This window comes from Neurospora tetraspora (genome assembly GCF_033439725.1).
Source record: "Neurospora tetraspora strain CBS 560.94 chromosome Unknown B0H65scaffold_2, whole genome shotgun sequence".
Classification (NCBI taxonomy): domain Eukaryota; kingdom Fungi; phylum Ascomycota; class Sordariomycetes; order Sordariales; family Sordariaceae; genus Neurospora; species Neurospora tetraspora.
Window position 1 is genome coordinate 5,214,827 of NW_026944384.1, and position 25,389 is coordinate 5,240,215.

The following is a 25,389-nucleotide window of genomic DNA, read 5'->3' on the forward strand; positions in this document are numbered from 1 at the left end:
TTGTAAGTCGATCTCCTGCCTTCCAACCCTTGTTAAATACTAAGAGCACTCTGGAAGTACCACAGTGGCCCGATATGTCTATTATCTAAGTAGGACCAACGATATACATTCAGCAACCCGTCGTCTCCAACCACATCCTAACGTCAGTTATGGACCCTCTACGAGTCGAATGCCAGGCTACCTGCAACGTCGTTATGTGTCCCAGTTCTATAACGAAAGTGTTGGCCAAGGATCCTCCAGTATTCGCCATTCGGAATCACGAGCAAGCTCGCCAGCTGGAGTTGCTGACCACGCCCGCTGGTTGCCAAGGGGAGACCAGATGGGTGGCGATTATTGATGATGGTGTCGTTCGGGAAATGAACCAGGGTTCATGATGAGGCTTGTGAAGGATCTGGTCTTGGTCGTCCTTTGGTCATTCGGTTGCAGTATTCTCGTTTCTCTTTGATATTCGCCTACAGGGCTTCGAGGGTCTCTCGTCAGGGTTTCTCAATCATCAATGACGATTACCTGCGAGCTCCAGGCTCCCCGACCGGACGGATGAGGGCACGTGGTATTCCAAGCCATATCGAAAGCATCCTCGATGATGTTGTCCCAGTTCATCGTCTGGTACCGTTTGGCGGCGTTCCTAGCCATAATCGAACAGTTTAGGATGAAGGCCTGGTGCTTGAACGGTGGCAATGCTGGTTTGCCGACCAGAAGACCTTTTCGAATGCATCGACTGATTTCGCGGATGTGGTCCTCGGTAAGATGTCCCTTCTGAAGGTTCCATGATGTCTGAGGAGACGGTGCCATGTGTTAGTCATTTGTCTCGCTGTTGTTACCACGGAAGGGGAAAAGAATTGGCTATGGTCAGGGAAGAAAACAGCTTGCTTACCTTGCATGTCTCAGTGATCTCCTCAATCTCTTCCTTATCAAGTCCCACATTGGGATCAGTCGGATAGAGCAAGCGGTTGGTCAACTGGAAAGCTCTCGACTGCCCAACGCTGGGAGCATCTTCCCGCACAATCTCCGCCGGGGCCGGGGCCCGCGCTGGGAGATTACCAGGAGCTTCGAGAACAGTCGAGCTTTTGTCCATCTCGTTGGGAACGTCACTGGTACCCAGAAAGTGGGCACAAAAAGCAGTTATCCTTTGCTTCCACACTGCCCGCCTTTTCTTATGCTGGCTCTCTTGCACCTCGGCCGGGTAGCCGGTGAACTCTTGGTAATAAGCCACCCAATCATTCACGCTTTGGGGAAGGCTTAGGAAAGTCTATGACTTTCCCTCCTCCGAGACCAGAGCAAACAGATTGCACCTCTCGCTGCGGGCTTTGGTGCAGACGAGATGAGACGTCCACACGTTCGGGTTCTCCTGCTCCTCCTCTTCTTGTTCACCGCCGCTACTGTCCGGGGTGCATTTGTTCGGCTTCGGCGCTTCGTTGCTGCTGTCCGGAGAATACAGCAGTTCACCTACGACAACGAAGAGATCGCCTTTGGGGGCTTGGGCGAGGTCCAGTTGCTCGGTTGTCAGTGGGCTTGGGTGGCGGATTGCTGAATGCTTGGCTGACTGCCGTAATCTGGTCAAGTTCTCGGCGGCTCTTAGACTTGAGGTCCCGGACTTCGAATTTGGCGCAGCTTTGATTATCGCCCCTTGGGGACGGTTGGGGATCAGAACATGGTACTTGTAGAGATGGGAGGTGACGGCGACGTCCATTTTCACGTTGAAGTCAGAGTGGTCTCAGATTGGGCGTGATGCCGGGAGTTGGGGATGTGGTTGTTGCCGTGGGTTTGAGTGATCTGTTGGAGGAAAGATTAGATTGTTGTAGGTATGGAGAGGGAAGAGGCTGGTGAGGACTTACTTATAGGCGGAACCTGGGAGGACTCACTGGTCGAAGATGGGATGAGAGACTCGGAGGAACCTGAGCCAGAATGGGATGAGAGACTTGTTGTTTGCTTTCAAGCTCTGATACTCCCTACAAGGGCCCAAAGGTTGACAAAAACGGAGAAACTTCAATTAGGATGGGATGAGAGAGTCTTGGTGTTTGCTCCCAAGTCCTGAATACCGCCCCGATTGGATGACAGCTGAGAGACTCAGAGAAAATGTGAACGAAGTGAGGCGAGAGAAGCTTGTTTTGCCTAGAAATACAGTCCCCAGAGGTGGATAACAGAGAGACCTGGCCGTGGGTAATGAAGATTCTCAACAGACTATTCGCTCTCCATGAATGGGCTTCATCGGAGGCTAGTAGACTCCTTCGTGCAAAACTTTGAAAGGCTCAGCTACTGGGAGAATGGAGTTAGGGAGACATTCCGGTTGGAGTTCAATATCAATATGTCACTGACCTAAGCTCTCTCTGCGACATCATCCATGCGATCAAATAATTTGGGTCATGTTCTTCAACCCCGATGACAAGCAGTCCGAGGTCTTGAGGAATGAGGATAGAAGCAGGTGAAGTTGGACGGGAGACGTTGTTCATGAGGTCGGGACGAGAGCCAACATTCAGACATGAGTCTCGGGATAACAAGTACCTTCCTGGCGATAACGCATTGCATATGTACTTGTTGCTGGGTGTCGTGCAGGATCCGACGAAACAAGAAGACTTCTATCAGCGCCCATGACTTCCAAGATCCTTATATCCGAGTTGCAAATGGGACTGAAATTTTCATATCTGAAGAGTTGCCAGTGTCCATCGTGACTTCCCAACTAGTGTTCGGGGAGGCCAGCAAGCTGTCCTCGACCCTTCCCTGAGGGTGTAAGGCTGGATCCTGGGTTGAGCCCGCGCAGAGCTGGATTCTGGGATGGACTGCGGCTGGAAGGTAAATAAAGAAACCTTTACCCTCAGATGAAAGTCCAAATGAGGGTGCAAATGGAGGTGTAGATGCCTTTAAACGAAAGTGAAAACGAAAAACCAAATGGAAGTGCAAATAGAGGTGCAAATGGAGGCTAGTGTTTGGGGCGGCAGGAAACCTGCCGCGGCCCTTCCCAGAGAGGGAAAGTTTTACACTAACAGGAACGAAAGTTAAGATGTTAGGCCTAACAATTGTTTTGCGAGCGAAAGTGACCGAGAAAAGACTGTGCGTTATGAGTTTGATAGTGCGTGCGGAGTTTTGTATGGGGACCGCCCGCAAAAAGCACTAACACCCTAGCCGGATTTTTTAGCGTCCGGTGAGCTGTAAGGATAGAGAGACGCAAAGTCGCCACTGCTCTTTCTTGGTGTTTTCTGGTCGTGCAACTTCAACTTCTCGTCTGTGTCATGACGGGCATGCACTTATCACTTCTGAATCGTCGACGCATTCTAGCAAGCGTACAACGGCTGGATTGCCGAGGGATGGTACAAAAAAGGCTAGGTTTATGAACGTCGTTCTTCACGATTTTCAGGATGTCGACAAATGAAGAAAAAAGTGCAAAAAAAGTGACTGGAGTGGGATTCGAACCCACGCATCTTGCGATACTAGAATGCACCTCACTTTATGGTGAAGAAGAACTTGGTTCTTGAGTCTAGCGCCTTAGACCGCTCGGCCATCCAGCCATTGGAAGATTGTTGAATGACTTGGCCAGACCAGGAGCTTATATACCGAATGCGATGCCCCACCACTACTGCCCTTTTCTCTTTTCTGTTACCACCTTATGTTTTATTATTATTTAATATCCTCTGCCTGCACCTGCCACATTCCATTTTCTTTGACGTGACAGAGCGGGAAATATCTTGTCTAGCGTGCTTCGGACGTGGGCTCTTTCCTTTGTACCAGTTGGTAGCTTAGGTTGCCGGTTCCCCAATGCGAAGGGGAAAGGCTCTTTCCCGACCCTTTTAGAAGGTGCTCAACGAGAATAAGATCATGTTTCGATCACCCCACACTGCCTGATCCGATATGGAAGGCACCGAGATCACTGCATGTGTATGAACGTCCGCGGCAATGACGAGCTGCAGACTGGATTGAAAACCAGGCACAACAGGCCCGAGTTCCCAATCCTTGGCTGGTAGCGTCCCGCTTTCCCCCCTGCTCAACTTCCCAGAATCCACCAGCTCCCGTATCTCAACAACAAACAAAACAACAGCTTTCACACTTGTCGCTGTCGAGATTTTCTTTCGCCGAGCTTCCTTCTCACTCCTCTCTTTACTTCTTATTGTCTTAATCCTTAATATTTCAACCAATTCGTCACGATGGCCGCCGCCACACACCAGACAACACAAACAGGACAAGATGAGGTTACTGACCTCAGCAAGCAATATGATACCCCAATGGGCCTTGCCCACTCGACGATGCAGACTCTGAAAGATCGCATCAAGCTTCATTATGACCTGGCGAGCGACTACTACCTGAACCTATGGTGTGTTTTCAAGCTTTCACTCAGCAAATTCTTGACGGGGTTTGGTTGTTAAAGCTCAAACAGTCCTCACCAAACCCCTCAAACAACACTCCAGAGACAACAGCAACAGAGAGCTAACAATTGAACAGGGGAGAGCATATTCATCACGGTTACTGGGCCACAGACGAGGCCAAGGCCAAGGACACCAAGGAAGTTGCTCAGGTCAACCTGATCCGCCTTCTCCTCGAAGTTTCCAAGGTCTCAGAGGGCGCTCGTGTTCTCGATACTGGCTGCGGCATTGGCGGCACCTCGCGCTTCCTCGCCTCTGAGTTGGGATGTACCGTAACCGGCATCACCATCTCTACCAAGCAAGTTGAGATGGCGACCAGGTTGACCAAGACCGAGGCCGCCAAGCAGATCCAGGGCGATGACAAGACCGTCACCCCTGATGCCGATGGCTTCATTGCGCTCGGAAAGGGCAAGGTCAGGTTCATTGAGCTTGACGCGGAGAAGATGGGCGAGTATTTCGCTTCGGACGCCGGCACCTTCGATGCTGTGTGGATCAGTGAAGCTTTGAGCCACTTTCCAAACAAGGCTCTTTTCTTCCAGAACGCCTTCAAGGTTCTCAAGCAGGGCGGAAAGTTGGTTCTTGCCGACTGGTTCAAGGGTGAAGGACTTGATCAAACCCAGTTTGATAACGACATCAAACCTATTGAAGGTTGGTATCTACCCAGTGAAGAAGACCGTCATCTGTTCGAAGTCAGCTAACACCAGGTGAACTAGACGGCATGCTGCTCCCGCCTTTGTGCACTCAGCCCGACTATGTCAAGTTCGCTACAGATGCTGGACTGAAGGTCTTCCACGAGCCCAAGGACATCAGCAAGGATGTCAGCAAGACATGGTCAGTCTCATTACCATCCGTGAATGCAAATGGCATTGCTAACTTAACCCACAGGGACATCTCTTGGTCGCTGGTGCAAAACCCTTCCTTGTGGGCGTTTGCCTTCAGCCAGGGTAGAGACGGCATTGCCTTCCTGCAAGCCTTCCGTGCGATGAGGAGAGGCTATTCCAATGGCAGCTTCAGATACGCCGTCATGTCATTCCAGAAGTAAAATTTAATGACAAAAGCGTAAGGGAGACACTGCCAGTTCAATGAATTCCTCTCAGTGATGTGATAGCTCGTGAACGCTGCTGTCTCTGTTGTTGCTGTTGTCTGGCAGATGACTGGCGATAAGCACAACCTCATCCTCAGAGTGCTCTGCCGGGACCCTGACTCTTCTTGGTACCTACTCGCATCGGTAGGTCCGTATCTTCCACAAGCCATTGAACTCGTTGCTGCACCATCTTGAAGACGCCGCCATGTGGTTTTCACAAACCATCAATGCTGGTAGAATTGTAGATATAAGTGACGAATAGCACCCCTGCCCCTGCTGTCGCTAGAGAGCAAAGCTACCCCACCTCAATTGACATCTCCCGACCCCGACCCCGCCCCCGCCCCCGCCTGTTCGAACCTCTTATCCTCCGTTCCGGTCCGGTCCGGTCCGACCCGAGAACAATCACGGCAACAGGTCCGCAACCCCGGAATCAACGCCGCTAGGAGCTCGGCCATCTTGGTTCCACCTCGAATGGACGTTGGCGGGGTTCGGATTTCGAAGACCGAAAACACGGCAGGATCAACGGATGGTCACCGAATGCATGAGCAACCCGAAGTCGGGGGTTTCCCAGTTTGATGCCTCGGCAGTTGGTGGTTGCTGGTTAGTCAATGACTTGAGAACCCTCCTCAAGTCTCTCTCTCTGGACTCGCCCAGGAGAAGGCAAACCCAAGAAGTATCCTCTTTTGGTGATGGAAACCACCAGCTATGAGTCAAGAAGCCGGAAATAAAGCATAGTCATGAATCTAATACGTGCGGTTTACCGTACCACACGGAAGCAAACAAAACAATACACCCCCTCATGCTGTGTGTCATAACGATGTTCCACGAGGGAAGGAGGGGTCAAATCCGAGGGGGGCTTTCCTTTTTAGTAAAGGCCATCCAATAGTATTGGTTACCAATGACAGCGAGATCGCCATACCCATATCCCGTCTCGAGCCCGTTTATCAGTATCCGATCCGTTGCCCATTCCTGTACCACGTTTCTCAAGCAAGATCCGATGGAGCAATAAATGGAGTTCACTGCCCACTCCCTCCTCGGACTTAGTACACTACTTCATCATTTCACCCCCCTCATCCATCGTCGCTGCCCGTGTTCCTCCACCCACTAGACAGGATTCAAGTCCACGATGCCTCTTTCAACCTCATCCGTCTACCAACCTCCATCGGCCGAGTTCATGAAATGGCCGAGCCGAAGGAGCGTGGTTCACAGCACCAAGGGAATCGTAGCTTGCACACAACCGCTTGCCGCCAAGTGCGGTATCGATATCCTCAATGCTGGAGGAAATGCTGCTGTATGATTTATTGTTCTTTCCCATTAAACTAATCCCGGTCAGCTGCTAACATGTATGTCAGGATGCCGCTGTGGCCGTTGGTACGCTTCAATCTTCTACATGAGACTCAACATGAAGTGCTCATTATCTAACCACTCTTGAAACTTCCAGCCGCCGGCATGAACATGACGGAACCTTGCTCGACAGGCATCGGCGGTGACATGTTCTGCCTCTACTACGATGCCTCGACCGGTAAGGTCTCGGCACTGAACGGCTCCGGACGTGCGGGCGGCAAGTGTACGCTTGAGAACGTCCGGAAGAGCCTGGAGATCCCAGAGGGCACCGTGGGCAAGATCCCAATGAACAGTGTTCACGCTGTGACGGTACCTGGTGCTGCCGCTGGCTGGGTCGATACCGTCGAACGGTTCGGTAGTGGCAAGTTGACCATGGAGCAGATTCTCGCACCGGCGATCGAGCTTGGCGAGAAGGGATTTCCTGTTTCTGAGATGACGGCTTATTTCGTAAGTTTGAGAGTATCGTCAAGTCCTCGTTATTACTCGCTCTAACGGTCAAACAGTGGGGAAGACAGGAAAAGGGCATTCGCGAAGCCTCTCCCAATTTCGCTGAGATGCTGAAGGCCGATGCCACCTCCCCAGACAGGGTCCGCGCTCCCAAGGCCGGCGAAATCATCAAGCTTCCCAACCTCGCCAAGACCTTCCGCACCCTGGCCACAGAAGGCAAGAAGGGCTTCTACAGCGGCCGCATCGCCGAGGAACTCGTAAAAGTCGTCAACGACCTCGGCGGCCATCTCGAGCTTGCCGACCTTCAACACCACCTCGAAACCGGCAGCGAGCCCGTCGAGCCCATCTCCCTGAAATTCCCCAACCCGCACGGCACCTCCGAAACCGACGGCGTCGAGCTCTGGGAACACCCTCCCAACGGCCAAGGCATCGTGGCCCTGATGGCCCTAGGAATCCTCAAGCACCTCATCAAGCAGGGCACCATCCCAGCCTTCGGGCCCTCCGACCACAACACCGCTCCTTACCTGCACGCCATCGTCGAAGCCCTCCGCATCTCCTTCGCCGACGCCTCCTGGTTCGTCACCGACCCCAACGTCGCTCCCGGCGTCCCCACCTCGCAGCTCATCTCGGCCCCCTACCTCGCCGAGCGTGCCAAGCTCTTCTCCTCATCCTCCGCCAACACCTCGATCCTGCAACCGGGCGACCCCTACGCCTCGCCGGCTTTGACCTCCTCCGACACCGTCTACTTTGCCTGCTCCGACTCCCAAGGCAACGCCATCTCCTTCATCAACTCCAACTACGGCGGCTTCGGCACCTGCATCATCCCCGCCGGCTGCGGCTTCACGCTGCAGAACCGCGGCGCCAACTTCTCGCTGGACGCGAAGCACCCGAATGCTCTGGCGCCCAGGAAGAGGCCTTACCACACGATCATTCCGGGACTGGTCACGAGTTTGCAGGATAGCAGTCTGCACTCGGTCTTTGGCGTCATGGGCGGGTTCATGCAGCCGCAGGGACATGTGCAGACGCTGCTTGGGCAGGTGCTGTGCGGGTTGAACCCGCAGCAGGCGTTGGATGCCCCCAGGGTGTGTATCGGGGCGGGAATGCCGGATGAGGGGGATGTGTATGATGCGACGGTGTACGTGGAGGAGGGGATGCCAGAGGAGACGGTGGAGGGGTTGAGGAAGTTGGGACATAAGGTGGAGGTTGTGAAGGGTATGGGGAGGGCGTTGTTTGGAAGGGGACAGATTATTCGGTGGACAAAGGATATTGATGGGACGGGGGTGTGGTCGGCGGGAAGCGATATGAGAGGTGATGGCGCTGCTTACCCGGCGTAGGGTTGAGGTAGTGAGTTTTCAATGGGAGCGATTGAGGTTTGGGCTAGCAAGATGAGATTGTTAGTACGATACGAGAAACACGAACATATTTGGATATCCCCCATACAAAAAGTAAACCGACCCAACCACGCTGCAGGCTGCTTTTCTCCTTTTCCATAACCTCTCCCTACATGCTCCACTAACAACAAGCAATGCCGTGACGCCTACTGCCTCCCCTTCATCAAGTTCTTCATCGTATTATACATCAACTCCGGCACCCCCTTGAACCCTCTCTCCTCCAAATACCTCAACACCCCCGCCCTATACTCCTGCCAACTAATCTCCAACCCTCCCTTCCCCGCCAGCGCCACCAGACTCTGCTGCGTAACCGGCCCCGCATGTCTCGCCCTCAGTCCGCGGTCACTGATATCCATCTCCCCTTCCAACTCGCGATCCTCCAACTCCCTCAAGAAAGAAATACTCTGCAAACACAACACCGGACTGTGACTCAGTCCAAACACTGAACCCAACACCAGCTCCCCATCAGGCTCCACCTTCTTCAGGTACCCCCTCAGCGCCGCCTCCAGCGCTCTAGGCACAAGGCATCCCTTGGCGTTGGCGTCGCTGACGGCGAAGGCCCGCCCTCGCCAGAGGACGTTGCACAGATCCATCAGGAAGGCGTTGAAAGTGGTGATTTGCTGTCTCTCCTCCGCGAACAAGGGTCTGGCGGACGGGGAGGTGGAGACCATGATCGATTCCCACGCGCGCTTGTAGGTGGCTAGGATACCGCACAATCGGGAGACAACTTCGAGCGAGTGGGAGAAGTGGAGGGTGTAGATGAGCAAGGAAGGGGGGATGGTGATGGGGATGTGTTTGAGTAAGGAGGGGGAGGAGAAGATGCGGGTGGAGACGAGGGTGTAGAAGTCGAGGATGAGGAGGTGGGTGGGCACGGTGGGCGAGGTTTGGGTGAGGGTTAGGGAGAGGGTGTTGACGTGGGCGATGAGGGCTGGGATGGATTGAGGAGCAGGGGAGGAGGATAGGGTGGTTGAGTCGGAGGAGAGCATGGTTAGGGTCCATTGTCGGAGGAGGGAGGTGTAGAAGGTTAGGAGGGAGAGTTGGGATTCGGGGGTGTTGTCGAGGAGAACGGATTCGAAGGGTCGGAGGAGGGTTTGGTAGAGGTCTGTGGTGCGTGGTGAGTTGGTTGTTTAAGGGTTGGATGGATGAAAAAGCTCAGATTTACCTTTGAAGTTTGTCAGTGGAAGGAAACTTAGAGTCTCTATGACTGTTTCCCTTTTGTCTTTGCCGTTCCAGACTTGGAGAAACTCTCGGAAGAAATTTATGAGGAGAGGTGGTAGTGTCTGCTTTCAGGGTTAGTCAAAGCTAATACTTGACAATGCTTTCTGATACGAACCTTTGTGCTGGCAACATAGTCATGAATGATGTCTATCATGTCAAGTAGCAGACTTGGGTCGGCATCTCCACTCCGAACATCGTCTAGGCAGGCTGTTACCCAGTTGTTTACACGCGATAAACCTTCGGCATCTGGCCGTAGGAGCAGAAGTTTCTGGAGGAGGGGGTCTGCCAAGACTGCCACGAGCTGCGTCGGAAGCTCGATCTTTTCCAGGTTCTCAGCCAGGGATTTCGGACTATTGATCTCTTCTAGAGTGACCGAGTTCTGCGGGTTGGTTAGTTTGGTTAGAGTGATTGCGAGAGGGAAGACGACACTCACTTCTTGAGCATGCAGGGTATGCACAGCCGGAATAAAGATGCCCTTTGCCCCCCTTTGTTGGCGGCCAAACGCAGACCTGACAGCGAAGCCATTTCTGACTGTGCCATCTTGGATAGCTTCTGTTTGTTGTTGCTGGATCTCATCTAACCTCGCTCGCCATTGCGGATCAGGGTGCTTGAAGGTAGCTGCGCGACCCTTGGCAGCATCGCCGACAATGATTTCCGGATAGTAGTTTTTGAAGACTCGAAGGAGGCCCGTTAGGTTGGGGTCATTTCCTGTCTGCCTAGACAAGGACAGGATGGTCTGTATCCTGAAAGGCTTGACGTGTTTTCGTCGTGTGATGAGAGCCAAGACATGACATAGCTGTGGCCTGATGGCGACAGTGTCGAGGAGGTTGAAGAGGACACCATAAGTCTGGGACAATATGCTGGTATCTTGGAGCAAGTGGTAAACCATGATCAGCCACTTGAGAAGGAGACTCTGGATGGGAAAGGAGGGCTTGAGCTGGCCATGGCCCAAAGCACCAACCACTTTCAGGGCGGACTCGTTGTTCAGCTTGCCCACTGGATACAGGTTTTTTATGATGGCACCCTTGGATGCCTGGTCAAGATGGTTGGTGAGAGTGACCAGGTCAACCAGACGGGCGAGCTCATCGGGCAACGCACCCCTGTCGTAGAGCACCGAGGTTAAGCTTTCGACGGTGGGCTTTATGCTGGTTTGACGGCGTTTGGACGGCACTTTGGAGGCTAGAGGAGAATTAATAAATCTGTTGTTTAGGAGTAAAAAGAGAAGTGCGTACCTGCCTCGATGTCATCCAGAAGAGCGCCGACATGATCATGATCACCGAGATTCACACTGGTGTCGTTTGTGTTGTGGTCTCCTTCAACGGAAGACATTTTGTCAACCCGGTTTTGCGAATCGCCGCAACAAGAATTAATCCGATGTCATGCCGTTGAATATTACGATTTGTTGCGACATGTCTTTGAAGCAGGTACTACTTTGTACAATTAATTGGGAGACGCGTCGCGGCGCGCCCCACCAGGAGTTACAATCGTCACCCAGCCGACCTGGTGGTTGGATGTGGCTCGTGCACTCGTCTGATTTAACCCTTGCTGACATAATATTTATGCCGCCTCATGTGTTTATGCACATGCAGGTCGCATTCTCCCCAATTCAACAAAAGTCCAGCCAGATCGGGGCTGAGTGATGTGGTCAACACCTCAATCGTTTTTATGAAGCGCCAGAAACGACATTGCTAACGCTCATACACATTTGACAGTCAGCAGTTTTACTTTCTCTCCACCACTTTTACGCACTATTGGAACCACCCGGACAGATTCGACAAGGGAAGTCAAGCCGTTCACTCCTGCCTCAAATGTACCCGCCCAGGAGAATGAGGTGGAACTCTCTCGGTTTTTGTGTTACACAAGACATGCTACGACCATGGAAAGACCGATTCTGCATACAATACTCCTCCAACTCGCGGGGACGGCGGGGTATTTGCACCTGACCTGGGCAGGAGGTCGAGGCAGGAATGAGTGTTGTATATGGAAGGTACCTTGCCTTCACCGAAAGGAGGTTTCTCTTTGCATGCCCGGTCTTGACTTTCTCCGTTATCACTCATCGTCGGTTGTCAGCAGGTTGGCCTCATCACCAATCCCGCCCACCATGGAACCGGATTATCATCAACCAGGCCGCGGCTACTGTCACGATGCAGCAACGCCTTACACAGTGGGAGACAGCAACCCAATTCATATCACGAGTTCAACCATCAGTCAGCTTGCAGTAAGCGTCCAGTGTCAGGCTATTTTTTACTAGGTACCAGCAAATGGATCTTTCAGCCGTAAGATCGTCATGCGGAACAAGCAACAAGTCGAAACACCAGAGACGTCTGCCTTGTGAGATACCATTCCTCCCGCTATCCGGCCCCGGCTTACCTATGGACCTACCTCTTGAGTGGAGGTGCTGCTTGCTATTCGTCTGCCTGGGCTGTTGGTTGTCACCGTCTCGTTGGCCTGTCCTCCTTGTGGATTCCAATCCTTTTCTCCCCGGCCTCGGCCTCATCAAATCTCCCGTCTTCAACTACCACTAGCTATTTGCCGTCACTTTGACCTAGGTATCGTCCTTCCGAATCTTTCAAGATGCCTCACTGCACCTTACCTACCTCTATGTATACTGCAGAGCTACTCTCCAGTTTGGCCCCCACTGTTACCCTTCCTTGTCTCTGCAGGGAGAATCACTGGAAATCACTCGTTCTCCTGAAGAAGCCGGATTCGATCCTCATTCACAACTCGATGCTCATGGTCACACGATAGGGATCAACATCGGGTAGATGGACTTCGATCAATTCTACTGCTCGACCTTCCTGTTGAGATCACCTTTGGAAGCGAAAACTCGAACTATCGTTACAGAGGCGCCCATTTCCAAAGAGGCCAGAGGAAGAAGAGCAAGAAGAAGAAGAAGCATCAGAGCAAGCCGATGGGGCGATATCTTGCACGCAGAAACCAATCGAACTCGGACCTTTGCGCCCGCTGTCATCATTCAAAGCTTCTGGTGCGACTGAACGTTGAGACGGATATGCTCTGTGCCATTTGCCGCTGTCCTCGTGTCAGCATTCACCGGCTCCAGACCGGGCTCGTCAGACCTGACAAGGCACTCTGACTCCAGATAGACGGACTTGGCACGCAAATCATGAGAGCTAGCCTAGCAGCACAGCATCATCTCGACTTTTGCCTCTTGACCGGTGCGGTTATAGTGAGATATGGGTACGTACTATGCCCTCTGCCGTGTCACCGTTCCATTCAGCCAGCTTGCTGTGGACTCGAAAAAAGTTTGTCCCTCCTTTCCTTCGTCTGTGTGGGTGGTCAGCGTTGGCGCCGGCTGCGCTTCGAGCCACCCCTTGTCGATGCTGTTGACTAGATTCTATAGTGTTCTTTACCCTGGAAACCACCCCGGCACCGAGTACAAGCACCAAGATGCCCGGTACTACGGCGCCCGTGCGAGTTCATCATCGGGGGCTTGGGCTTCCATACCGTTCTGAAATCCTGCCATGATATTCTTCTCCCTCCCCCAGACTCATCCGTCGTCGGCAAACTAGGAGCAATGAGCGAGACCTTGGGGGTCGGTGAGAGCATCGCAAAACACTGCCCCTGCAGGGCCTCGCGTTTCTCGTTCGAATTCTCAAACCATTCTTTTCACAGTCTTGGTGTGTCAAGTATTGTGGCATCACACGCCCTGATACAATATCAGCGCATTGTTCTTTGTGCTACCCCAGTTGCTGCTCAGCGCACACCAGAGCTATATAGCCTGCTCGTCGTCACCCAATGGGCTGTTGCCCTGCAAAAAGAGATGCTCCTGCAAAGTTCTCGGGCCCCCTAAAACTTGCCTCATCTTTTCTTTTCTCCCTCGTGTCTCTTTAGACGCGCGAATATCCGCAACGGCCTGGTCCATTCGCCCACTCGTGTGGATGGTGGTATCATGGTGTTACCATTACACCTGCACCACCCGAGAACATTCAAGCCAGGCAACTCCTATATACATCTTTGCAATGTCAACAACCACTCCGCCTATCTGGACAACCTGCTGGATGGACTGGATGGATGGACTGCTGACGTTGGTGGGATTATCAACCCAGTCAGCCAACTCCCATACAAAGAGGCGCTAGTGTTCCCTTAAAGTCCCATAATTGCCATTCCTGTTCGGTTGTCCCTTTGCTTGGTATCGCGCTTAGCCTAGTCTCTTGCCATTTCCGGTAGAATTCTCAGCCCAACCGCGGTATCAAAACCAGGAAACACAAGGTGAAGCCGCTCCGTTGTTACCTGCCATTACCGAATTTGCTTCCTGGTTCGGATTTTGAATTTGTCCCCCCTATTGGTCCTTACGAGCTACTAATCCGACCCGGATTTGAATCCGAGCGCTGCTAGAGGCGGACCTTCTCTTGTGTGTTATGTGCCCATCATAGCTTTCACAGGGCTGCTTTCTACCTTTGCTGAACGTTATTGCTGGACGATATAGCTTAAGTTGAGCTCGCGGGAAACTCCAACCGCTTGAGCTTCCTTATAACGTTGCATATACACATCCGAACCCTCCGAATCAGCGTATAAAAATCTAGGAACGGGGACTTTGCATTGGGTCTATTAGGACTCTGATCAAAAAAGAAGAGGTAAGTCTGTCAGTCATCAATGCCTTAAGATCACCCCAAGACCGCGGACAGTCCAACCGATCTTTTTCGCTAAGCATGGTAATACTACAGGTTCAAAAAACCATGAACCCGCAAAATTTTTCGGACCAGGGACTCGCGATCCACGACCCTCTTGCGCCCTCTGAGCAATCTTCTGCGATTAAAGGCGTCAATCAAGCAACAACTGTGATTCAAGACTCACCAGCATATCTCCCCCTTTCAAGATCCCTAAAAGACGGCGATATACTATTGCTCCTGACCCCGGCAGTCGCTCCTCGTTATGCCACCCCCAACCCCGAAACCGGCCACTCGACCAGTGACCCCTTCGAACCGCTCGGAAAGGCCCTGGCGAAGAAACACCCATGGGTTCGGCAGGTTCCTTATATCCCCAGGAATGGGATCACTGGGACTCATGTCGTGCACATTAGGTTGGCGAAATCAGTTGTGTTTGTTATCTCAGGTCCGCCTTGCTTTGGTCAACCTCCGCAGGTCGCACTGGCTGAGACGGTACGATCACTATGTGAAAACCGACCGCTAATTGTGTTGGCATGTTGCAACGTTAGGTGGCTAGGCCCCCTTGAGAGCTCATTCCCAACGGTCATTCAGAATTCTGGCTTCACTCCCCCAGAGCTCGAAGCAGCAGCCGATGTCATGCTCGGGAGCGTCAAGCAGCCACATACAGCGGGCCCAAATGTCCAAAATCTCATCTTAGCACCCAAATCATGGCAAGTTGAGGCATGGAATGAGCACCGCGATGTCTCCCCTGCTTATGAACTGTGGTGTCAGTGTTTTCCCGACAATTTTCGGCTTACTCGGTCCTTATTCCTGTCCCTTCTCTGCCGCGATGGCTACGCGATGCATTACGTGGTTCGTGAGCCAGGGACTACCCAACTACTGGGATTCTGTGCTACTTATACCACATACATTGGCAGCGACTCGGAAAGATTGGTTGGCTCTTTAGCCGCTCTTTTTGTTCGACCGTCTTATCGTCAAAGGGGTATTGGACTGAGTTTGCACGACCACGCTTCACGCCAACTAAGGAAAACCCGTGGAGTTTGTCGTTTACAGCTCGGAAGCACATTTCCACGTTTGTTTTACGGAGTTCCAATGGAAAACCCCTCGGAGGATTGGTTCTCTCGCCGCAACTGGCCCGTCAAGCCTCAGTCCACCCTACCGGGCGCTGGCCAGGAAACATGCGACTGGTTGCTTGTGTTTGACGACTGGCCGACGACCACACAGATGCATTCGGAACTAACATTTCGGCCATGTGAATTCAGCGAGTACCACATGGTTATGGAGATTGTGGAGAGGGAATCGAGGGAGAAAGACAATATGGGTTGGTACGACCAATATGCGAAACTGGAAGGCACCATGAATATCGAGGATATCGTGCTCGGTATTGAGGGACAAACGATTGTGGCGGTGGCTTTGACGTATGTCAAGAATACGGGAAGTCCAGTTTTTGAGGATCTACCGTGGGCTGGAATGATATCAGACGATGTTGGCGGAGTCACATGTATCTGCATTTCAGGTAAGTTGTCGGTCGAATGACAGATTGCTAGATTTGTACGGATGCTAACCATGACTTGAAATTTCCAGATCAAAACCCTAGTGTGGTAAAGGGGAGAGATGCCGTCATGCTTAGGCTTCTTGACAGTTGCGTCCACAGATTTGCCCAGCAAGGATTGAAAAAGATGTTCATTGACGCAATGAAAGGAGGCGAGGAGGGATTTCAGTCTATGGGTCAGCAAATAACTCTGCCGCTTTGAGGGATCTTCTGCTAACTTTCTCTTAGGATTTCAAAAGTGGGCAAGATACAGAGAAGTCTGGCGTGATGTATAAGCCACATCAACCTCCGGCATACAGTCTCATGTTCCTTGGACAAAAGGGGTTTAATACTACATAGAATAAGAGGGATTCCAGGAGACCGTCCCAAAGATATATTATAAAAAAGCTCCAACTGTGTATAGACCATATCTTTAACTGGTTGCTGATGCTTCATTCTTAATTTCGCACCCAAGAGTTTCGAGGTCGTTTCCTATTACCATTACCGTTACGAACGTGACACCGTTTCTCCACCTGCATTGTTATCAAAACAGAAACATTACACGCTAAGACTTACATATGCAGTCGTCATGGTGGTTTCCGTTTTGGGTTGCCATGCAGCGCTTCATTCGATCACGTTACTGCACTGAGCAGAGTCGCACCTCTCGTAAAACTTACTATTGAACCTTGAGTGCTAGAAGAGCTCTTGGTGTCGCAATGGCGGCCTGTTTGTCGTTCACAGGTGGAAGTCAAGAAAGAGCTGACGACATGCTCTGGGATGGGAGAAGGAAGAAGGGAGGGAGCTTGGACCAATGGTTTTGCCTCGAGAACCCTGTAGAGCTTCCCGCTGCCCTGCTACTGGTGCTAGCTTTGTTTGGCAACGTCCATCCAACCCCTCTTCCACAACGACGCCCTCTTATCCTCGAATCCTCACTTTGAACCGTTCTTGTTGCTTTTTAGTTTACACCTGGAATCCGAATATCGACGGCAAGATAATCAGAAATCGAATGTTGTTGTGGAATTGCGTTTCAGATCTGTACCTGTGTTAGCCCAGTCGTGGAACTTTGGTATTCCAGCGAGACCAGAACTCGAGCTCAACACGTCGTTCATTCAGCAGCATCTCGGGATTCACAATCCACCAACCACCTCACGTTATCGCCTCCGCACTTTGTCACGCATCCTGTCCAGCTTCATCCACTGGCAGCAGCATCGTCCCTCTCCTACATGCTTTGACATTCTTTCAACTACCTATACAGCTTCAACTCTGTTTGGCGTCTTGATTCCAAATTACCGTATCCTTCATGTCATTTACACGAGACTCTCCACCCAGTCTTTGAGGAGCACAGGATCTTTCCCGTGCGCGATCATTCGAACCGATGATCAATCCCATATCCTTCCGGCCGGGCCCGGTCACCTTCTGGACCACGCTCACCTACCTGGCCCTGCTGATACCCATCGTCATCATCAACGAGGAACCACCGGCGGCGCCTAAGACGCCCACACCGTTCAAGGGTGTCAACCTCACCGAGGCCTGGCTCGACCTCACCACCATCACCAGAGCGTACCACCCGTACAACAGCAAGTTCAACGAGGAGGTGCGCAGATATCTGCTGGAAAAGGTCGAGACCATCTTGGAGGGAAATGGCGCTAGCTGGGTGTTTGATGGGTGAGTAGTCTTGGCCTTGAGTTTCTATAACGGCTGAACCAGAAGACCAATAACATGTTTATCTCCTCATAGCCAAATGACCGCTGCAAAGGACGGCAAGTCTGCAGCAGTCACCGTCTTCGATGACAATGTGTCGAATTCCACCTTTGTGATGGGAAAGTCTAATGGGACTACCTTCACCCGTACGGAGTCGATTAATAGTGCCGCTTACTTCGAGGGTACCAACATCCTGGTTTACATCCGCGGTAAGGAGGACGATGAAGGTGAGTGGTGGGAGGCCGATTCCGTTCATGGAATGAGACGCAATGCGAAGGGTCTCACCTTGGTCAATGCCCATTACGATTCGTAAGTTCATTCCAGGTTTTTGTGCAACAAGTCGCCAAAAACTGACATCTCATAGCGTCTCAACTGGCTTTGGTGCCACCGATGATGGCATGGGAGTCGTGACTTGCTTGCAAGTCCTCAAGTATTTCACCGCCCCGGGCAACCAACCCCAGCGCGGCATCGTGGTCATGTTGAACAACGGCGAGGAAGATTGGCTCTACGGCGCCAGGGCTCTCGGCCAGCACAAGCTGAACCCATTTATCCATACCTTCTTGAACGTCGAAGGCGCCGGTGCTGGAGGCAGGGCCATAGTGTTCCGTGCCACAGATCGCGAGGTTATGGCGGCGTATGCTAGGACATCGCACCCTTTCGGTACTGTGATTGCATCTGATGCTTTCGCCCTGGGCTTCATCTCTAGCGGTACCGACTACTCAGTGCTCGTCGATGCTTACGGCCAGCGTGGAATCGATCTGGCCTTCTTCAAGCCCCGTGCGAGATATCACACCAACCAGGACGATACTCGGCACGCTTCCAAAGAAAGTCTTTGGCATATGCTGTCAGCATCTATCCACACGACCAAGCAACTTTCCGGTGACACTGGCAACAAATTTATCGGCCAGAGGCCAGATAAAGCCCACGGAAAGGTTGCCAACGGTCGTCCCTCTAACGGAGTGTGGTTTGACCTCTTTGGCAAAAGCTTTGTGCTCTTCAGTTTGCGCGGCATGTTTGCCTGGTCGCTTACTCTTCTGATTGTGACTCCGTTGATCTTGGTCGGCATCACCTGGCTTCTTCGCAACCTCGACAAGGACTACTTCTTCACCTCCACGGTCAAGACTAAGGAGCATCCCGAATTTGAAGCTGTTCCTATTGGTGGATGGAAGGGCTTCTTCCGGTTCCCCTTTGCTCTGGGTGTCGCTGTCTTCGTGACCATCAGCTCGGCTCTTTTGATGAATAAGGTCAACCCGTTGATTGTCTACAGCAGCCGTTATTCTGTGTAAGTCGTGGTTCCCTGGTTCAGATGTTATCCGAGCTAACAATTGTTTTAGATGGGCTATGATGGTGTCTATCTTTTACTTCTCTTTCTGGATGATCATGCGCGGCGCCAACTTCGTCCGACCTAGCGCTCTTCACCGCGGCTACGCCAACCTGTGGCTCTTCGTTTTTGGCTGGATTGTTCTCGTCGCCGTCACCGCTTTGGAGGACCGCCGTAGGATCGCGGCCGGCTACATCTTTGTTTTCCTCGAGTCGGCTATCTTCTTGTCGTGCCTGATCACTTTCGTTGAGCTTTTGGCTCTGCCGAGGAAATCTTCGTACGCCTTGCAAGTGCAGGAAGACTATGACGGTCACGATCATGATCATAACGGATACCAGGGATACCGGGATAGTGCCGATGGACCATCTTCAAGGGCCAGGGCTGAATCATCCGCCTCTGCTGCTTCCCCTCCATCGCCCACGGTTGCTCAGGAACCGAGCAAGCCTACCGCGCCGGCCGGCACTACTAATGGATTGTCGACTGCGCCTTCGGTTGCCGCACATTCTTCACAGCCACAACCTGCTCCCATGACGCCCATGACGCCCACACCTGGCCGTTCTCCTAGCGCTCCTATTTCTTCTACTGCATCCCGGGACGGAAACGAATCGGAAGATGACGACGAACCGACTGAGCGGACACCGCTCGTTGGCGGTAATGGCACCAATGATCGTGGCCGTACTACGTTTGCGACTACTTATCGCCGCTCTATCACCGCGTTGGTACACGGAGCCCGGAAGATGGAAGAGGATGGGGAGCCGTACGATCACGAGCAAGAATGGTCTGGACACCTGCCTTCTTGGGCATGGTTCTTCCAGTTCTTGTTGCTGGGCCCCTTTATGATCATCCTTGCAGCCCAGACGGGTCTCATGCTCACCGACGCAGTATATCAGACCGGATCAGACGGTAGCAACCTCTTCACGCCCTACCTGATGATCTTCCTCTTCACTGTCTTGCTTATTCTTCCTCTCACGCCCTTCATCCACCGCATTACCCATCACATCCCTGTGTTCCTACTTGTGGTTTTTATCGTCACCCTTACCTACAACCTCGTCGCCTTCCCCTTCTCCGCCAACAACCGATACAAGACCTTCTTCGGTCAGTATATTGACGTCGCCACCGGCGAGAACAAGGTCTGCTACACGGGCATCGAGGAGTACGTCCGACCCATCATTGCTGAGCTCCCTTCCGCATCCGGACGGGAAGTCACCTGTGGCAAGTCCCTCCGTCGTGGTCCCACGTTATCAACATGCTGCTTCGACGGATCCGCGGTCCCACCCAAGCTCGGAAGCGAAGATGACGAAGGCCTTCCCGAGGACAGCTACACAGACCTCATCACCATCAACGCCACGCGCAGCACCAAGAGCGGCGACTCCCCAAGGATCACTGCTCGGATCGAGATCACGGCTGATAACACCAAGTCGTGCTTCCTGCAGTTCAAGAAGCCTGTGTCGGCGTTGACTATCGAGGATGGCTCCGGCTGGGACGATCGCTTCGGACAGTACCCTGAGGATGGAGTGGGGCTGGTTAAGCTCTGGCACAGGGAGTTTGGTAAGACGTGGGTTGTGAATGCGGAGTGGAAGGGCGGGGAGACCAGGAAGGGCGGCGAGGAGAGCGATGGAACTGTGATTTGTATGTGGAGCGATGCGAATACCCCGGGAACCATTCCGGCGTTGGATGAGGCGTTGCAGTTTGTCCCGAGCTGGGCGGCTGTCACGAAGTTTTCTGAGGGATTGGTGGAAGGGAGGAAGGCGTTTAAGATTGTGTAAGGTGGTGGTTTGAACGGATGGTCAATGAAGTGACGTAGTGAAGGAGGGGAAGTTGCTGGCATGGGATATTGGTTGGTGTTGCTTTCTTTCTTACATGGCATGTGTATATCTTACCCAGCCTATGGTCATTACTAACTTGATCGAAGAGACTGCCTGTTCCATTTTCCACCGTGTACATCGACATTTGCTTTGTGTCCTGAAGAAATGGTGTTAACCCAGGAAGTGGCAACTAAGTGTTCCATTCGACTCGAACAGCGATCTACCTTGGACTCATATCTCAAGTCGCTCCACAGACGTCAAACTGCTGGTTCTACTGAGGTAAAGTTGCACGAGGACCGGATGGGGTGCTCCCCGTCTTGATGTCTCACCGTCTTTATCGGTCTGGATCTCCGGATGTCGCCTGCTTCTACTCGATGTAGGTAAGTACAAGCAATCACAGATGGGCTGACAGGTCTCAGTTATGTGAAGAATTCATCAGCGACTCCAGATGATTGCCTACTTGGTGAACCCCCCCATATTGAATCATTACCGGATGTCTTCCCCTCAACCGCTTGCAGATCTTTCATCTACGCTCTGCAACGTTTCAGTTCAAGAAGATTCTTCTGTTTGATGGCTGGCGGCTAATCTGGATTTCATATCGCAACCTCTCCCCGCCATCAATCAAAATCATATTCCACCTATCCCACATCCTTCACTTTAGTCCCCTTCCCCTCTCAAAGCTAAGCACACATACAACGAATAACGGAGGCACAAGTGAAAAAGCTGCGTCGTCAACACGTTGTCCAAAGTGTCTTGGTGTCTCACCACACCATCTGGTTCCTGCGTCTTGACAAGCGGGAGGTTGCATTTTCATGTAGCACGGGTTCGCGTCGAGGACACACTAGGTGCTCGGGTCTTTTTGTTTTTTTTGCCTTGTCTGATATTCTGAAGGTTCGGGTTTGTGATGCTTGCTTGCGTGTCTCGGATGGTAGGATGGGTGGTGGTGTGTTTGTTACTATTGTTTTTACCGGACGGCAAATATCAGAATCGGGTTTGAGGTGGCAAGTGGAAGCAGATCTGGCTGAAATTGCGAGTGAGTGTTTAGAAGGGAGGAAGGAAGTTCGTCTCGGGATCCTTTTTCCATGTTTGAGCTTCGAGGCGGAAAGAGGCAACCTATCTGCTTTACACGAACTTGTTCCCGAAGGACGAGCTGGAAGATGGGAGAATGCTTCGACTGTTCTTTCCATTTCCATTTCTGAGATTAGGGCTGAACTTCTGTAACGACATTTTGTAGGTGTCCTCGATGACGTGGATTAGAGGGGACCGACGAAGAAACAATTACTTGGGCTGTTAAACTGTTCATCTCCCAGGAAGGAACGTTTTCTTCGTCGAGCGTTCCTTCCTTCTCCTCTTTGCTGCCTTGCAAAACCTAAACCAAGGAGATTTGTTTCAGCGCACCAAATCTTTTACTCACTCACCTACATCTCAAGAAGCCGAGCTAATCCTAATATTCAAACCATACCATCAACCTAATACCAACCTAGTACTATATTGGCCATCGTTTCCCTAACAGCTTTGCAAGCTTCAACGCAAACCTTCACCTATTCTGAGCTCAAACAATCACCACATCACCATCACCCGACTCCGGGTCAACACCTCCCTCCACCTTTCACCATCCGACTTTCCACCCTCAAAAATGGCCCTCTCCGTTTTCAAAAACATCACCCTCCTCCTTTCAGCGACCGCCGCCCTCCTCCCCACCGCGGCCAACGCCAACCCCCTCCCCAGTTCCAACTCGGGCAAAAAGGCCACCTGCATCAACGGCCCCCCCGCCACCGGCTCCTCGCCCGGCAGCCTGCCCATCGCCGATTACTCGCTCGTCGCGCCGGCCTCGAACCTCAACTGGACTTCGTACACAGTCAAGAAGAGCTGGTGGGATGAGCATTATTTGAGTGGACCGCATGTATGTCATCCTCAGCCCCGGGAGTCGCGGGGAAGAGAAAGGGGAGAAAGGATGGGGAGTGAATGAAAACTGGGGATTGAGTGAAAGCTGACAAGTTGATAAAAAAAAATAGTACATGCCCTACACCCACCACACCGACCCGTACGGCGCGTTCAAGTGCCAGTATACTTGCAACGCGGCGGGGGATAAGTGCAAGAGTTACTTTTTGTGGTATAGTAAGTCTAAGTTCTATCTTTCTTTCCATCATCTTGAAACCCCGCTTTCGTTGTTAAGGACTGGCGGACTGACTTGCTAACTAATTTAAATAGCTGACATCAACGACTCAAACGAGCATATCAACTGCGTTTTGTTTGATGACATGTACGATTTTTTTTTCCTTCCCTTTATTTCTTGCTGGCCTGCCCCTTTCACCCATCCACTTGAAACAAGGCAGTATCTAACAGCATGCGTGCGTGAAACAGCATCGACCCGTCCATCTTCGTTCCGGGCGGCAACGGCACTGTCGGGGCGGGTGGTTACGACAGACGGTGCCAGGGTTCCACGGCCTAGAAGTCCATTCGGCCATTGAAGTATTTCGGATATTTCTGGGCGGCTGGGGAGCATAGAGGTCCTTATAAGCCTGGAGGCGCGCCGAGCCTTGAGAAGTGAAAAGATAGGAAGGGCTTCTTAGTCTTAGTGGACGAGTGATGGTGCCAGTTATCTGAAGGTAATCGGGTTTCTCGTACATATTTCGTTTGGTTTGGTGGTTCGTTAGAATGATGGGCAATTTGACTGGTTGATGAACAGGGCTTTCCTGCTTATAGTTTCAGTTATAATCATATTGGACTTCTTTCACAGACCTTCATTGAAAATTCGAATTCCGCTGATGTACAAACTGCATGCGATAACATCTTTTTATAGCCCAACCAACATCAACCCTGTGTAAAGCTCACTCGAGCAACGACCTAACGCCCAAGTACCAATGCCAAGTCTAACCATATGTCAAAGTCCCAAACTCCAGATAGACATGCACCGAAAAAACCAACCAAGCAAGCCACCTGTCGTACGAATCCTGCAGCTCGCTCCTGCCATCTCTCGCAACGTCCGAGTATATCAGTGAGACCCAGGCGGCGTCAAGAATTCCTCGTATTCAGATAACCAGTCCTCATCCATCTGATCCGCTCCTCGCTCCTCCTTAACGACCAGCACCACCAGCACCAAAAAGGGGAAGGGATCTCTAATCCTCATCCATCCGATCCACTCCTCCCTCCTCCTTCTTGATCACACCACCACCACCACCACCACCAAGCGGCCCAACACCAGAGCCGATTCCCTTCTCCCTCACCACCCTCTCCGCATGCTCCCTCGCCCTCACCCACAACTCCCTCTCCATATCCCTCTCCACAGTATCAATAGCCATATTCATCCGTCCCACATCCAAATTCCCATACCTGCCCACGCCATCGGGGTCCAGTCGTGTCACCACGGGCCTCACCCACTTCGCGCCGCGGTGCGTCTCGATCTTGGCTGGCCTTGTCAATTCGCCGGGGTTTTTGGGCGCTGAAGCGGCGGCGTAACCACCGGGTTTGTTTGAGGCGTTTGGTTCCCCGCCGACTACGGTGTTGTCGTCGGAGCCGTCGGGGTTGTTGGCGGGGTTGGAAGAGGAAGAGCGCAGGTTGATGATGCCTGCTTCTTCCATGGCGTAGATCTGCCGGCGCAGTTGTTTGTCGACGCAGTCGAGGGTGGAGAGGAAGGTGGATTGGATTTGGGTGAAGCGGGTTGTTGCGTCTTCTTGGTCTTGGGCTTGTTGTTTTTGTTGGTCGGCTTCGGTTTGTTGTTGGTCGGATGATGTGGGTGGTGGGGAGGCGAGGCAGCGGAGGGCGTTGGAGGTTAGTTCGAGGAGGGAGACGATGTCCTGTGTAGGAGGAGAGGGGGGTTAGTTGAGGAATATGGAAGAAGAGCAGGGAGGAGGGAGAAGGGAAGGAAATAACGTACGTTGTCGATGTTGCTGAGTTGTTGGATGTGCTCGGCGGTTGTGAAGGGTTCGTGGATGTCGATGTCCATCTGGGATAGGAGCTGTTGCTGCCCTTGGGGCTGGGCGTTGTTGTCCATGTTGACGTGAAGTTGTCGAATCGAAGCGCTGATGGTGATGCGTATGCTATTATCGGTATATATATCGTGATGAGTCCAATTGATTGTTCGCAATGTATCGGCGTTGCTGCTAACTTCTCGAATGCGCCGGTGATGGTTTGGTTTGGGGACAAGAAGAAGTTGAAGTCAAGGTCTGGAAGCTCCCCCAGTGTGGACCTTGACGGACAACCATGAACGAAACGTGGGGTAAATTCCGGGACCTGCAAGTGCCAAGGCCCAGCGTGCCTGCAGCAAAGCACGGATCAGGCGCTAGATAGACGCGTGAGACCCACTTTTCCTAATCACGTGAGAGTCTGGGAAAAGTGGTCATAGTCATTGAGATCTGGGAGCTCTCCTCTTCCCGGGTTTCTCCTCTTTTCTAGTCAAGCCAAATCAAACATTCGGGTTTTCCAATATTTCATAGTAGACAATATCACCAGATCGTAGTAAAGTCTCAACCTTTACTACCGGTTATTCTTTTTTAATCTATTCCAATTCTTTTCAATCTTTTCAAGCGATTCCAATCATTTACCCAAAACGGCCAGTCATTCCAGT

The 25,389-nt window shown here is 52.1% G+C and overlaps 8 protein-coding genes and 1 non-coding gene across 9 annotated transcripts; 5 read left to right on the plus strand and 4 right to left on the minus strand.

The window, feature by feature from the left end:
* Positions 1–430: 430 nt before the first annotated feature.
* B0H65DRAFT_569041 (uncharacterized protein) lies at positions 431–1,690 on the minus strand (the record flags this gene model as incomplete). Its single annotated transcript, XM_062830408.1, has 3 exons — positions 431–774; positions 875–1,226; positions 1,257–1,690. The coding sequence occupies 3 exons, from the start codon at positions 1,688–1,690 to the stop codon at positions 487–489; spliced, it is 1,074 nt and encodes a 357-aa protein (XP_062685003.1). The 3' UTR covers positions 431–486.
* A 1,697-nt stretch (positions 1,691–3,387) lies between these two features.
* On the minus strand, positions 3,388–3,503 carry B0H65DRAFT_t116. Its single transcript has one exon. It is a non-coding gene; the product is annotated as a tRNA-Leu (tRNA).
* Positions 3,504–3,964: 461 nt separating this feature from the next.
* Positions 3,965–5,757, plus strand: B0H65DRAFT_458791 (S-adenosyl-L-methionine-dependent methyltransferase). Its single transcript, XM_062826422.1, has 4 exons — positions 3,965–4,303; positions 4,432–5,000; positions 5,066–5,183; positions 5,238–5,757. The coding sequence occupies exons 1-4, from the start codon at positions 4,137–4,139 to the stop codon at positions 5,392–5,394; spliced, it is 1,011 nt and encodes a 336-aa protein (XP_062685004.1). The 5' UTR covers positions 3,965–4,136; the 3' UTR covers positions 5,395–5,757.
* Positions 5,758–6,876: 1,119 nt separating this feature from the next.
* On the plus strand, positions 6,877–8,619 carry B0H65DRAFT_458794 (gamma-glutamyltranspeptidase). Its single transcript, XM_062826423.1, has one exon. The coding sequence runs from the start codon at positions 7,335–7,337 to the stop codon at positions 8,559–8,561; it is 1,227 nt and encodes a 408-aa protein (XP_062685005.1). The 5' UTR covers positions 6,877–7,334; the 3' UTR covers positions 8,562–8,619.
* On the minus strand, positions 8,620–11,428 carry B0H65DRAFT_458796 (Mis6-domain-containing protein). Its single transcript, XM_062826424.1, has 5 exons — positions 11,069–11,428; positions 10,270–11,015; positions 9,952–10,215; positions 9,781–9,898; positions 8,620–9,720 (listed from the first exon to the last, which is right to left on the minus strand). The coding sequence occupies exons 1-5, from the start codon at positions 11,163–11,165 to the stop codon at positions 8,765–8,767; spliced, it is 2,181 nt and encodes a 726-aa protein (XP_062685006.1). The 5' UTR covers positions 11,166–11,428; the 3' UTR covers positions 8,620–8,764.
* Positions 11,429–14,533: 3,105 nt separating this feature from the next.
* On the plus strand, positions 14,534–16,291 carry B0H65DRAFT_421032 (uncharacterized protein; the record flags this gene model as incomplete). The annotated part of the gene is made up of 3 exons (XM_062824317.1): positions 14,534–15,980; positions 16,049–16,192; positions 16,245–16,291. The coding sequence occupies 3 exons, from the start codon at positions 14,534–14,536 to the stop codon at positions 16,289–16,291; spliced, it is 1,638 nt and encodes a 545-aa protein (XP_062685007.1).
* A 595-nt stretch (positions 16,292–16,886) lies between these two features.
* Positions 16,887–21,002, plus strand: B0H65DRAFT_458802 (putative zinc metalloprotease NCU04133). Its single transcript, XM_062826425.1, has 4 exons — positions 16,887–17,660; positions 17,733–18,005; positions 18,061–18,978; positions 19,031–21,002. Exons 1-4 carry the CDS (start codon positions 17,371–17,373, stop codon positions 20,781–20,783), a joined length of 3,234 nt encoding a protein of 1,077 aa, XP_062685008.1. The 5' UTR covers positions 16,887–17,370; the 3' UTR covers positions 20,784–21,002.
* Positions 21,003–22,119: 1,117 nt separating this feature from the next.
* On the plus strand, positions 22,120–23,461 carry B0H65DRAFT_520325 (uncharacterized protein). The gene is made up of 4 exons (XM_062828728.1): positions 22,120–22,725; positions 22,838–22,940; positions 23,034–23,085; positions 23,187–23,461. The coding sequence occupies exons 1-4, from the start codon at positions 22,459–22,461 to the stop codon at positions 23,272–23,274; spliced, it is 510 nt and encodes a 169-aa protein (XP_062685009.1). The 5' UTR covers positions 22,120–22,458; the 3' UTR covers positions 23,275–23,461.
* A 12-nt stretch (positions 23,462–23,473) lies between these two features.
* On the minus strand, positions 23,474–24,816 carry B0H65DRAFT_520329 (mediator complex protein-domain-containing protein; the record flags this gene model as incomplete). Its single annotated transcript, XM_062828729.1, has 2 exons — positions 23,474–24,619; positions 24,700–24,816. 2 exons carry the CDS (start codon positions 24,814–24,816, stop codon positions 23,942–23,944), a joined length of 795 nt encoding a protein of 264 aa, XP_062685010.1. The 3' UTR covers positions 23,474–23,941.
* Positions 24,817–25,389: the final 573 nt, after the last annotated feature.

Excerpts from the sequence above, each read along its gene's own strand:
- B0H65DRAFT_458794 (XM_062826423.1), top strand. The coding sequence starts at position 7,335 with ATGCTGAAGGCCGATGCCACCTCCCCAGACAGGGTCCGCGCTCCCAAG.
- B0H65DRAFT_520325 (XM_062828728.1), top strand. The coding sequence starts at position 22,459 with ATGGCCCTCTCCGTTTTCAAAAACATCACCCTCCTCCTTTCAGCGACC. Across the intron at positions 22,941-23,033 it reads GAGTTACTTTTTGTGGTATA|CTGACATCAACGACTCAAAC; the intron begins GTAAGTCTAAGT and ends TAATTTAAATAG. Across the intron at positions 23,086-23,186 it reads TGCGTTTTGTTTGATGACAT|CATCGACCCGTCCATCTTCG; the intron begins GTACGATTTTTT and ends TGCGTGAAACAG.
- B0H65DRAFT_458791 (XM_062826422.1), top strand. The coding sequence starts at position 4,137 with ATGGCCGCCGCCACACACCAGACAACACAAACAGGACAAGATGAGGTT. Across the intron at positions 5,001-5,065 it reads CGACATCAAACCTATTGAAG|ACGGCATGCTGCTCCCGCCT; the intron begins GTTGGTATCTAC and ends CAGGTGAACTAG. Across the intron at positions 5,184-5,237 it reads AAGGATGTCAGCAAGACATG|GGACATCTCTTGGTCGCTGG; the intron begins GTCAGTCTCATT and ends CTTAACCCACAG.
- B0H65DRAFT_458802 (XM_062826425.1), top strand. The coding sequence starts at position 17,371 with ATGATCAATCCCATATCCTTCCGGCCGGGCCCGGTCACCTTCTGGACC. Across the intron at positions 17,661-17,732 it reads GCTAGCTGGGTGTTTGATGG|CCAAATGACCGCTGCAAAGG; the intron begins GTGAGTAGTCTT and ends ATCTCCTCATAG. Across the intron at positions 18,006-18,060 it reads GTCAATGCCCATTACGATTC|CGTCTCAACTGGCTTTGGTG; the intron begins GTAAGTTCATTC and ends GACATCTCATAG.
- B0H65DRAFT_458796 (XM_062826424.1), bottom strand. The coding sequence starts at position 11,165 with ATGTCTTCCGTTGAAGGAGACCACAACACAAACGACACCAGTGTGAAT. Across the intron at positions 11,016-11,068 it reads TCTGGATGACATCGAGGCAG|CCTCCAAAGTGCCGTCCAAA; the intron begins GTACGCACTTCT and ends ATTCTCCTCTAG. Across the intron at positions 9,899-9,951 it reads ACTATGTTGCCAGCACAAAG|ACACTACCACCTCTCCTCAT; the intron begins GTTCGTATCAGA and ends CCCTGAAAGCAG.